The sequence below is a fragment of the Notechis scutatus genome, chromosome Z (assembly GCF_049901735.1).
Source record: "Notechis scutatus isolate UNSWTSFEM ecotype Mainland chromosome Z, rNotScu1.2, whole genome shotgun sequence".
NCBI lineage: Eukaryota > Metazoa > Chordata > Lepidosauria > Squamata > Elapidae > Notechis > Notechis scutatus.
Genome location: NC_142025.1, coordinates 51,108,134 through 51,121,366, shown reverse-complemented (window position 1 = coordinate 51,121,366; position 13,233 = coordinate 51,108,134). Strand labels below are relative to the sequence as shown.

At 36.8% G+C, this 13,233-nt stretch overlaps 1 protein-coding gene across 10 annotated transcripts; it reads right to left on the bottom strand.

Annotated features, from left to right (window-relative positions):
• Positions 1-2,328: 2,328 nt before the first annotated feature.
• CLDN12 (claudin 12) lies at positions 2,329-11,329 on the bottom strand. 10 transcript variants are annotated; one of them, XM_087945870.1, is made up of 6 exons: positions 11,276-11,329; positions 10,544-10,595; positions 10,388-10,420; positions 7,630-7,691; positions 6,905-6,951; positions 2,329-6,657 (listed from the first exon to the last, which is right to left on the bottom strand). In XM_087945870.1, the coding sequence occupies exon 6, from the start codon at positions 6,633-6,635 to the stop codon at positions 5,898-5,900; it is 738 nt and encodes a 245-aa protein (XP_087801996.1). In that variant the 5' UTR covers positions 6,636-6,657; positions 6,905-6,951; positions 7,630-7,691; positions 10,388-10,420; positions 10,544-10,595; positions 11,276-11,329; the 3' UTR covers positions 2,329-5,897. The 10 variants fall into 10 exon arrangements, with proteins under 10 accessions (XP_087801996.1, XP_026542215.1, XP_026542218.1 ...); XM_026686430.2 differs by lacking the exon at positions 6,905-6,951 and having other exon boundaries at positions 7,630-7,694; XM_026686433.2 differs by lacking the exon at positions 6,905-6,951.
• Between the last annotated feature and the right edge of the window lie 1,904 nt (positions 11,330-13,233).

Sequence of the window (13,233 nt, the reverse complement as noted above, 5' to 3'; positions counted from 1 at the left end):
TACATGAGTTATTTTGAAGGAAATATAAACAGGGATTGCACTGTCAATTAATGCAAGCTCTTTAGGTTACCAGTAAAATAACACCTTACCTTTCCCATTTTTAAGAAAATGCTGGAGAATACAGCACAGTCTTGAACTTACAACTGTTCATGCATCAACTACTGAAAATATGATGGTACTGAATGAAGGGACTTGTAACCTGTGCCCAAAGTTATGGCATCCCTGTGAACAGGTGAACACATTTTGGGTGTTAGGCAGCTTAAGTGCAGTTCCAAACACAAGGGTACTGTGACTTTCCCCACCAACCTATCTTCCACCACCACCATCATCTCAGTCATCAATCTAGCTAGTCCATCAGCCTGTGCAAATAAGGCTGGCCCCAGGGCCACTAGCTTATGGAAAACTGCTCAGCTCACCAGACCAGCCCCACTTCAGATTTTTTTTTTCAGCTGACACACCAGTCTATGCAAAGTGTGGCCTCTTGCCTCCAACCAGGCTCCGTTTTTTGTGATTCTTTGAAAGCTGATTTGGAGAAGGCACATCCAAGCTCCTGACTCCATCTGTTTAATGACCCACAAGCTCAATTAGCAACCACAATTGTGATTCTGTGCCCAATTGTGGTCATAAGTCTACAAATCTTTAGCAATTGTTCAGTCAGAACTGTGATGAGTTAATTCTGCAATAGATCCTGGCATTTATGACCTTCACAGGTCTGTAAAGCAAAGGAAAGCTGATTTCAGATCCTAAGCAGAGTTGTGGTTTCACATAGTGACTGTTTTGCTTAATGCCTGAAATGCTTGTCCCAATTGTAGTTGTTAAACAGTAAAAACCATCTTCAAATCTTTAACCACTACCTTTTGAATCCTGCCCCCCCCCCTCCAAAGCCCAATGAGAATATTTTGGAAACCTAGGATACTTAACTAGGAAGGTCTAATTTGGAAAGCTGAATGAAAAGAGCAGAGTGAATGAAAAGACAGACATGAGATACATATAGGTCTAATTCTTATGGTATACTAAAGCATAGTGTAAGTAGTATTGTTCACCTTAGCAGGAATTTGTACTATTACAATGAAGAAGACTTTTGTATATATCAATCAATGTATTGTCAATCATTGCAAAATAATGTTTTATTTTTTAATTAAAAATACAACTACACAAAACTATGAGATATTAAATGTCAAACCCAGATTTCTTTACAGTAAGCAACTCTGATTAAATTAATACATTTCCATGCAACACAAAGATAAATTTTATTCTAAAATGAGTGGTGGGATTCACGTCCAAAATTTTGCATTTGAAAAATTACTCTATTTAAATCATGCTAGGCAAGATAAGATTCAAAAGAAACAGATTAATGTTATACCCAAGTCACAGTTTAATAGCTTCTGCATGCACGGGCAGTCAACACTGTCAAAAAGCCAATTTATAATAAATATTAAGAAAATATACAAAATCCAACTAGACAAACAATTCAAATTTTCTTCAGCATCAGTGAGGGATACTGTCTATCCACATTGCTGGGGAATGAGACAAATGGCACAGAGCTGATTCTATTACTCTGATGCCACTTAACATGCTGGCACTGATGGTAATTTTCTCATTTTGCTTAGAGGCCTTGTACTCTTAAAACAGAAAAGCAAGATGGGCAGTATTGAGCTTCAGATTTTGTGAGGTAGACCATTGGTAATTGAGCAAGATTTGACTGGGTTCCTATGTTTATAGCCTGTCTGGACACATATAAAGACTACAAAATGATATAGTTTTATATAACTTTATTAACTATATGACTATAAAAACAGGAGCAGTCAGCTCCTGTTCAGTTGCCTGTGGTCCATGTGACAGACAACTTTGTCTCTGAAGATGCTAGATAGAATTGCTGCAAAACATCAGAAAATCTGTTCCCTAAACCAGTCACTAAAATCCTGAAGCTCAACACTGTTAAACAAATACTGGCGTGAAAACCTATCCCCAGAAAAGCAAATTAGTATTTGCAAAATCCTAATACATTGAGTTAGAATCCATAAAAATATAGAACTTTAATGTAGAACAGCTACCTATGGAGTCATGACCAAACTGAAACATAGCAATCCTTGATAGCATTCTCCGAGCCATCTTCTTCAAATATTAAAAGCACCAGCCATAATACAAAGTGTATCCTCTACCATCTAATGAAACTCACCCAGCTCCCAAAAGATCAGCCTGACATACTTTCTTTCAGAGAACTCGAGCTAACAGAGTACAGAGTACATAATGGAATATTTATTTTGGAAAACAGTTCCACTGTTTTGGGTATGTGGCTGAGTATGTGGCTATATCCATGCCACTTCAATCTATAGAGTACGCTTTTTCTTTTTTCTTTTGTTTACATTCAATTGTGTCTGATTATCAGAAACTGTCTGGACAAGTCCCTGAAGTTTTCATGGCAAGTTTTCAGAAGTGGCTTGTCATTGCCTCCTTCCTAGGGCTGAGAGACCAAGTTCGCCCAGCTGGCTTTGTGCCTAAAGTTGGGTCTAGAACTCACTGTCTCCTGGTCTCCTTGATACCTTAATTATTATACAATATCCTCAACAAAGGGTAAAACAGAACCTCTAAGCTAGGTACATCAGCCCCATCATTTATATTGCATAATGTAACTGATATATTGTATGCTAATTGTTTTCGTACCTCCTTAGTTTTTATACAAGGAGCTTAAAGCAGTATTCATAGGACGTCCTTTCATTTTTCCTGCAAAAACAATTACGTGAGGTAGGTTGGCTGAGAAAGAGCTACTAGCTCAAAATCACCCATCAAGCTTCTAAAAGACTACAGGTAGATAAGAATCTGAACCTCCTCATTTGTTGTCCTACTCATTAGTAAGATGAGAATTGAAGCAGAAGAAGAGGAAATGATCAGAATGCAGCTGTTTTATTTCCCTAAGATTTCTAAATTCTCCAAAAGACAATAGAAACTGAATACCTGAATGGGAGAACTGAAAACATTGTTATATGTTTGTCATTGACACAACAACTTAAAACTTGCCCTGCATTTTGAAGCTGTTTTTATGTGTAGCTCTCATTAACTGCAGCTATTTGAAGGGAATTGTACTCATTTCCCATTTATGAAGTTCAAGTGCAAATATAAATCCTTTCTAACATTCTATTTTTAGTTGTAAACAGTGCAAACATCACCGTTAAAAGTGTTACATACTCAACATTTCTGAGAAATTCCTGATTCAAAACAAAGTTAAAAGGTCTCAATGACACAGGTTGATGTGTATATAATTGGAATGGTAAATGCAAAATAAACATTAATATAGAACAATTTCCAATAATTTACCTAAAGAAATGAAGTTCATAAACAAAACTTTGCTTTCTTCAATTATTTTTTTAACTATTTTTACTGTTTAAAGCAAATTAAAAAGTAATATTCTTAGAAGTCAATAAGAAAGATATTAGATTTAGTTCAATTTCCAGGATATGTTTAAAAGCTTTTGAAAATTCTTATTCGCTTAAAAAAAGAGATCAAATAGCATACTCTAAAGTTCGTATCTGCTTCTGGTAATACTTAGAAAACAGTAAATACCGGAAAATTGAGGCCGGGGGGATCCTTCTGAAAGCACAAGAACATTGTTTCTGCAAAAGAAACAATGTGAGATCTACAACCAAGCCAATATGCTTGTAACAATACAGCAAATGTTTATAATGATAATCTCATCTTCAAAATTGTAATATTATACAAAAATATTCTATACTCGGTATAATTTATTTGGAACATGGCTTTCAGGAATCCACTTATAAAAAGTAACCCATAAATGTAATTCTGTACTTATTTTTAAAAATAATCTAAAATCAGAAAGGTATTTTTCAATAGAGAGGAAGATTTTCTTTTGTTAACAAATATTTAGAATACTTATGATTTTAAGTATAATGAAAAAACTCACATTAGCTATAAAAATATTTGATAATAGAGATACATACCATGGTAGCATAAGCCCTTAGGCAATAGCAGTCCAACTGATCTACACTTTTGATTTTGCCTCCATAATCAGTCCTGAGACTATTCTGATATTGATGTTACGCTACTCATAGTTTGTCTGTAAACAGACTTTTACATAATTTCCTTTGTTGAAAAAAAAAGCTTTAAAGTTTTTCTTTAACCAAAAAAACGTTTCTTAGGCAATGTAGTTTTACTCCTGCTTATTAGCATTGTGCTTCTTTAGAAATGGCAATCTTCATAGGAACAAAGTTAACAAACATTAAAAAATGTTGACAAATATATTTTGTATATGCATAATGAAACACAATAGGCCCAGGATTGAATGGGTACATAAACTATTACTTTGCATACTAAATGTCAAATTATTACAGGTAGTCCTCAACTTATGAACACAACTGAGCCCAAAAATTTGTTAAGCAAGGCATTTGTTAAATGACCGTTGCCTCATTTTACGACCTTTTTTTGCCACAATTGTTTAGTGAAGCACTTCAGTTGATAAGTTAGTTAAGTGAATCTGGCTTCCTCATTGACTGATCACATGATCTTGGGACACAGCCACGGTCTTAAGTATGAAACAGTTGCCAAGCATTTGATCACATGATCATAGGGATGCTGCAAAGGTGTTAACTGTGAAAAACAGTCCTAAGTCACTTTTTTTATTGCTGTTGTAACTTTGAACAGTCACTAAATGAACTGTTGTAAGTCGAGGACAGCTTTAGACAAAATCAGTTTATCATTTGTAAAAATAAGAAATGACTATCAGTGGAGAAAAGATTTAAACTACAAATGTTTCAAATTAGAGGGATACTACAGTTAGTCCTTGACTTATGATCACAAGTCTAAAGTTTCTGTTGCTAAGCAATATGGTTAAATGAATTTTTCCCCATTTTATGATCTTTCTTGCCAGTTGTCAAGTGAATCACTGTAGTTAAGAAAAACAATTGTTAACTGAACCTGGCTTCCCCACTGACTTTTTCAGAAGTTTGCAAAAGGTGACCACAGAACCTGGGACACTGCAAACTTTGTAAATACATACCAGTTGACAAGCATCCAAATTTTAATCACCTAATGATGGGGATGGTGCAATGGGTCGTGTGAAAATCGGTTAGAAGTCACTTTTTGCAGCCTTCAGTCACTAAATGAATGGTCGTAAGTCGAGGACTACCTGTAGACTGGAAGGAAATAGAAGTAGTCCTTGACATGTGACCACAATTGAGACTAGAATTTCCTTTGTAAGTCACTGCAGTTAAAAAATGTGATCAGATTGGATTTTACAACCATTTTTATAATGAAGTGAATCACCACAGTTAAGTAATTCATGTGATCATTAAGCAGATTTACCATGCCCAATGGACATTTTTAATTGAAATCAGCTGGGAAGATAGTAAATTGTGATCATGTAACTGCTGGATGCCAGTCATAAATGAAAGCCATTAGCCAAGCACCCAATTTGTGATCACATGATCAAAGGGGTAGTGTTCCAGACATAAGTACAAGTTGTAAATTATTTTTTTCTGGGGCCGTTGTAACTTTGAACCATTGTTAAACAAATAGTTGTAAGCTGAGGACTACCTGCACTTAACTGTTTCACATACTGGAAGACAAACAGCACGATGGCATTTTTCAGTACTATATTTTATGGAAGAAACTTGAGTTCTGCAAAAGTAAGATGATACTAAAGTTTGTTATTTATAAACTTACAAAAACTGCTGGTTTCAAAGGCCCTTAAAAGTTTGCAGTTGCTTCTAGTATTTCAGCCTGCTCATTCCTGTTTCTTATCAATCTAGGTAATAAAAGTAAACGTCACCAAATTACACATACCCTTGCTATAGTTGCAGAAGTTGCTAAGCTGTGGGAACTTGTAAATGTTAGCATAAGGGGAGAATACACAAAGGAATGTTTGCCTTTCTTAACCCATTCTTTTAAGAAGTACGTGTAACCACAGGGATGTCAATTTCAATGGCAGAATGCCGTGATCGCGCAGAATATGGCTGGGAAGCATAGCTGTGCACACTAGGGGCATGCGAATATAGAGGCTGCCAGAAAGGAGAAGGTAAAGTCTTGCATGCACAGTACCAGAGGCATAAGAGAATAGCTGTAAATAATAAGCCACCTGCACTGGCAATAGCAATGTAAACAGAAATGTCAAAAGTGAAAACAGGCTCATATTTTTGATTCAGGTCTCTATTATGAAAGATGACCCAAACTGATGGTATCAGGCAAATGACGCACGCAAGAAGAAAGAAAAGGCCGGCCACAAGATGGCAGCCTGCACTATTGATGAGGCATCTGACCTGCTTGATGTTGGGCACCGTGGATACAAAGGCTGTGTTACACATGCCAATTAAACAGAGAAAAAGGGCCAAGACTGTGGTCAACATGCTAATAGGAAGAGCCAACTGGAGGACACGCAAATCTAGCTGATCGACTGCTGTATACCACTCGGTGTCATAAATGACACAGTCTTTGCTGCCATCAGAGCGAACACACTTAATCCACAGCCCAGTGTAAACGGTCACGTTCTTCTCATTTTTGTTAAAGGTGTAGAGTCGCATTTGTCTCCAGTTTGGAAGCAGTGCAGCAGCAATGAGTCCTGATAAAGCAGCTGTTCCAGAGAGGAAGGCTAGGACTGTCGCAGCATGAACGTCCCGGCAGCCCATTGCAATCTGTGAAAAATGGTTCCTGGAAAAATTGGGAAAGAGCACCAAGTTAACTTGTATAAAGATTCATTTCATTGTTCCTCAGGATTTCTGGTCTGTCAGCCACTGAAGGGAGCCTAAAGGAGCCTCTTGTTCTGACCAAGGCTTCCCGAGACCATAATTAAGCACACACTTAGTCCAAACAACTCTTGCTTTATTTCAATGCTGGGAATTATGTTCATTCCCAGCCCATAATGAGTCCCAAACGGTCCCTCAAGATAAGCACCCACCTTTATCTCCTTTGAATTGCTGCCAACAAACTAAAGTGCCAAATTAACTGGAAAAAAAAAACACCAAATGAAGTACAAAGTCCATACAGAGCTTCAAGGTTTAATCCGAATAGAGCGAACGACTTTGCTTCCTGCAAAGGTTTCTTTACCTTTGCACTTACTTTATATCTTATAGGAGGGGCAATCACCTCCAAGCCTTACTTGTGAGTCATCCCTTTTGTTTTAGCTGCTCTTGCCTTCTGGCAGCTCTGCGCATTGGGAACTGGCTCCCCTTTTTCCTCTGCCTCACTGCTGTCAGAGTCTGGAGGCTCTGGAGTCAGCACACAACTCCCAGATGGCTCTGGCCCCATCTCTGCATTGGACACAGGACCATCGTCCTAGTCCTCCCCAGACTCCCAGACTGGTCCCTGTTCTTCCCCACTGCCCAATTCTTCTGTCATCTGCACAGGCTGCTGGTGAACCACACCACTGGGGTGCACAAAGGGCAGTTAGAGCCTGTAGGCCAAGGCATGCTACTTCCCATCCAGCAACCCAAGGGACTTGCAGGACACAGCCTGCTTGCAGCCAGGCCTTAAAGCAGCCTAAAACTAAGCAATAGAAACCACCAGAGCAGGAGGCTGTTAAACCTTTTAGGCCCAGTCTACTTCTTATCCAGCATTGCAGGCACTTTTAAGTCTTGACCCTACCCCACATTCAGCTCCAGGGCCCAAGGGCACCCAACTTACCTTTTTGGGTTTTTGCAGAGTAGCCTGGCTGATGCAATGCAAGGCTCAGCTTTCTTGCAAAGCTGCTGAAATAATAACAATAACAATCATCATCATCATCCTTTATTATCAATTGGCTGAGCCTCCCTTAGTTCACCGCCCCAACATAATACATCTCAATAAATCATAGTGAAAAAAGAAAATCCCTAACTCAGTAAATCATATTAACACAATCCTCTGTACATATATGTGCATAACATTACATCATATTGCACCAATGTGAACATGTTGCATGTTGCGCAGACTCTGCGAGTCTATCATACTCGTAGTTACGGAGTTATGATGTTATGTTGTATTCAGGAGTCTGACAGCCCATGGATAAAAGCTGGTCTTCTAGCCTGTTTGTACTATTGGCTATGCTTCTATATCTCCTGCTCAATGGTAGGAGAGTGTGTTGACTAGGGTGTGAATCATCTCTAAGGATTTTCCTCACTCTGCTAAGGCAGCAAGTTCTGGTGATTTCATCCAGTGATGTCAGAGGACTATGATGTTTTGTGCTATGCTCATCACAACTTCACTCTATTCTGCAAGCAAGCAGTACTTAAGAGACTGTTGGGATTTTTTAAGGAGGCTCCACAAATAAACAGAGCACAGCTAAACTTTGGAGGCTGAGGCTTGCAGAGACCCCACAGGATAGGTGAGGGAGATAGCTGTAGGGGAAGCGGGGCACTGCAATTTCCTGCGGTTGGTCATAAGAGTGAATAATGGCAGGGGCACTGAAGTGACTGTACGACTAAGGCAGGGTCATAAATACCTTTGGATGGTCTATCATAACTTCAAACAATCGCCAAGCTGTAAGTTAATGACTAGTTATAATATATTAAATTTGATCACAAAAAGTAATATTTAATACAAGTGCTCAATTAATTTATTTGAAATGGTTTCTACTTCTTGATCTATATTCAACAATACCTTTAATGGCAAAGGAATGTAATTTTAATACAAAAAGCTATGTTACACTAAACTTCCAAAAAATGTAAAAACAGACTCAATCACTGAACACTTGTCTATTTGTAATTTTAGCTATAGTACAAGCACCTACAGAATTTGCTGGATTTTAATTAAAACTAATTTGCACTGGTCTAAACTTAACCATGTTATTAACTGTTCAAATATAAGCCAAGATAAGTACTATTCTTCAGCCCTGAGAATGGAATTTAACTTGAAGGTATAATTAAATTCAGATTAATAGAAGAACTCACTTAAATAGATCAATGTTTCTAGAGCAAAGATAGCTATATTTTGAGTCAGTGGCCATGTTTGCATACATTTATAAGACAGGATTCCAATGAAATTCAATTTATCATTAATAAGCTGAATGTTAGCATACTTAGCTCATTTCACTCGCATTTTGCTCCTCACATTTACATGACTGTTAAACGTACAGAAATACAGAAGCATAACATGATGCCCAAACTCACCTTGGAATCTTTGTTCTGCATGAATGCAAAAAAAGCAACTCTAAAATATTTCGATTCCATTGTAAAAAGTACCCATACCACAGCAAAATATCTAATTTCAGACGTTTTTGTTTCTTAAGTTTTTCTTTTCATTAATCTGTTGACATCGGTAAACTTCTTTTTGAAATGTCTGGCCCTTTACTATTTTTAATAGATGCATTTACAATTTACAATATTGCTCTACACAGATGCATAGTTGTCCTGGACTTGTGTACTTAAACTAGACGTAACTTAAATATTACACTGAAGGAGAGCTGTCATTGTCATTTTTAGCATTCACAGTAAGCTGGTCAATCAACTGTGTAATATAATTTTGGATCAGATGACTTGAAAACACTTTCCTGTCAACTGTTTCACTCACATTTTGATATATCAATGGTACAGAACATGAACTGAAACTACGATGCTACATTCTTCAATTTATCCTGCAAATACTAAAATGAATGAAACTGACAACCACCAACTCCTTATATAAACAAAACATATTTTAAACCAGTTTGTGCCTGCAGGCAAAATATCTAATATATAAGAATCTTATAAATTATATATTCTTATAGATTATATATTCTTATATAATCTATAAGAATAAGTAGCATCAACATATCCTTCATTACCTTTCTCCAAGACAGTATTATTTTCTCAAGGGCAATATTTTAGGTGAACACTTTTATTTTTCTGTTTGTGCTCCTCAACATTATGTTGAAGGCACATTAAAAATAAGTTTGTATCATTTCCAGGCAGCAAATCTCTCATTCAAATGTCTGAGTGAGGCATGCTTTTTCTTAATTTCCAGTTGCAAGAATGGTGTGTATACACGTAACTATATTGTGGAGATATGTCCATATAGAGAATCCAATGCCAAGTATGTAAAGCATTGTATACACACCCAGTCCCTAAATATAGTAAAATGCAGTTGTCACTCTTTTTAACACAGGAAACATGAATCCTAACCTACTGAAAATCAATTATGTTGATTAAGCTTTTCTATAGCTTCATGTATATACCACCGTCCTTAAACTGGTCATCTGCCCACCCACCCCCAAAAAAACCAACCCCAATTCATAATTCTAAGTATTCAAAATCATTCGAAGAACATAAAAATATGCACAATGTTTTCAACATAATATATCTCAAATCAGAGAATGGAACCAAAATAGATATGACACAGGCCATGCAAACTTCATTCAGACCCCTCTATACGGTATATGATTAAATAACAAAACCAGGAAAACATGTTGTAATATGGTAAAGACACCTACTTGTACACTGTATCTAACCTTCAGTTCCAATTACTGTAAACAAGAAAAATTAAAAATCATTATCAAACTGAAACATTCAAAAACAACCAAATAAAAACAATACAAAGTATTTTGTTTGCATTACTATTTATGGCTAAAATGATGAAAGAAACTCACAGTAAGTTACAGCAGATGAGTGATATTATGATTCAAGACAACATATGAACACCTATTTGAAACATACAATTAACAAACAATATAATTAGAGTTCTACCAGCCAACTTGATTCATCATGTGCCTCAAAGCAGCCAACCAGAAAAATCTGTAAAGACTATTTAAAGATAGGGGTGTTGCCCTTCACAAATTTATTCAATTTCAATTCATCTAAATCAGATCCCATGACAACTTGTGACATTAAATCTTACAAAGCAGTATCTATTTTTTCTCATCTATCCCACAAAACCTTTTCATAGGATGACCCCTAATTTTAAAGAATTTTTTAAAGTGTTTTCTTCCAAGTATTAGAATATTTGGTTCATAGGAATAGACTCTACTAGATAGGCAACAAGTTCCCCTCCAGGATGTTGTTGAAGTACAATTCCCATCCACCTCCCTCATCATTCAAACCATACTTGTTAGAAATGCTGGATCTTGAGCTTCAGGAATCTCTTTGTTATCAGAATTAGCCAATTTTGCATTGTAGATAAGCCTCTGACACTCGATGAGGCAGAGTTGCACTAAGTATAACAAATCGTAATTATCATTATACAATCCATTTCATTGAAATGAACAATACACCCATAAAAATATGACACAGCCGTAGCGATCTGGACCGACAGAAATCTCATTATGTATAATAAAAATTGGCATCTTTGTTGATAAGCAGACATCAAATCTCCCTTTTCTAACCTGCTTCCCACGCACAATGCACACAATTACAAACGCCGAATCCATCTTCGATCTGCCGGATTTCAGGAAGTGGCTATCGTTTCCAGGTCTGCCCAAAGCTTCCTGGGACTGTAGTTTCTCTCTACTGTTTTCTTAGTTTCCACGTGCTTCCAAAGACTACAATTCCCAAGGTCCTCTTTCAATAGCTATTACTGAAGTCTACACCTCCCGGCTGTAATTGAGGTTGCCCTTTGAGGATCAGATCGGGATTAATTCCCAAAGGGGAGCAGTTTGACAGAAATGAGCTATCGCCTTCGAGACTTTTAGTTGTTAGGGTTATTTTACCGCAGTTTTTTTTTTTTAACAAAGCCAATGTGAATTCTGAGAATGGATTTTTACCCTAAAACATTAAAATGGATGTCTAATTACAAAATATGCAGACATTATAGTATCTCTTTACAGTCTTTGTGATGCTTTAAGTTTCATTTTGAAGATACGTTTTTAATGAACATGAATTAATAAAATTATCATTAGGACAAAAAACAGTTCAGTTCCTGCAATGCATCAGTGGACCCATTATTGATATTGAGCTGTCAGATCCCACAACTCTAGTTTGAACCAACAATAGCCAAGTTTTAAAGCAGTAGCTGATTTGGCATTAGAAAGCAAGCAAGTTGCTTTTGTTTAAAAAGACAAATTTTAGATCTAGGGAAAATTCACACAACATTTTATAGGAAAGTAAAATGGAAGGCCCGTCTCACACAAATCTGAATATGGTGCAATGGATGTTCTTGATTTTCAGCAGGATAATCAGCGGGATGCCAAGGGTTACCAAAAGGGAATAAAAGTCTACAAGCAGTGGGCTTTAATTTTACTCATCTCTGCCTTGAGAGAATTTATAACTAGATGGAAGTTTATTCAGCAAGCCAGTTCTACTAGCTAGATAAAACCAGCCATTATATGTCTAATGAGCCACAGGTTATAGCATGATGTGATATGCACATCCATTATGGCTTAATCAACTTTTTTTATAATAAATTGTAATTTAGCAGGATGTATTAACCAGATAGCTTTTCTCTTTCTCCAATTTGGTCTCCACTCCCACCTCCACTTCCTACAGTACTAATGTACAAGCTTCATTACTGACTTTCCATTTCTCCTGACAATTCAGGAGACTGAGGAGCTGTCAATTGTCTAAGTCACAACCTTCCTTAAGTCATATAGAAAACTTGTTTCCATAGGTTCTGAAGTACTGTGGATCACCTTTTCTCAAGGACACATGGAAGGCTTCCATCTACAGAACAAGAAATGTTATAGTTTACCATCCTTTCAGGTAGTTAAAATTCCCCAATGGGTACATACATTATAGTCTTAGCCCCAAATATTTTCACATCATGTTAATGTTAGATTTTGCCTTCATTCTTCATTAAATATGAAGTGCAAAAATAGTTATATGTATTAATTACTGAATGGCATTCTTTGAATTACCATGCCATACTAAGCTGTTTGGCTGAATAAACCATAATTGTCTAAATTTGCATAATATAGAATTAGAGCTATAGAGCTGAAAGGGACCTTGGAGGTTTACAGATTAACAGAGTTGTAAGGGATCTTGGAGGTCTTCTAGTCAAGCAGATGACTAGATCATTCTGGACAAATGGCTGTCATATCTCTTCTTAAAAATCTGCAGTGATGACTACCCGTAACTTCTGGAGCCAAGCTGCCCCACTGATTAATTGTTCTCACTGACAGGAAATTATTATCCTTATTTCTAGGTTGGATTTCTCTTGTTAAGCTTTGATCTGTTAGGTCTTCTCTTGCTTTGGAGAATAGGTTGACCTTTCTCTTCTATGTGACAGTCACCCAAATATTGGAAGACTGATATCATGTCACTTCTAGTGCTTCTGTTTGTTAAACTAGACATTTTCCATTCCTGCAACCATTCATTGTAGTTTTTAGCTTCTAGCTCCCTAATAATC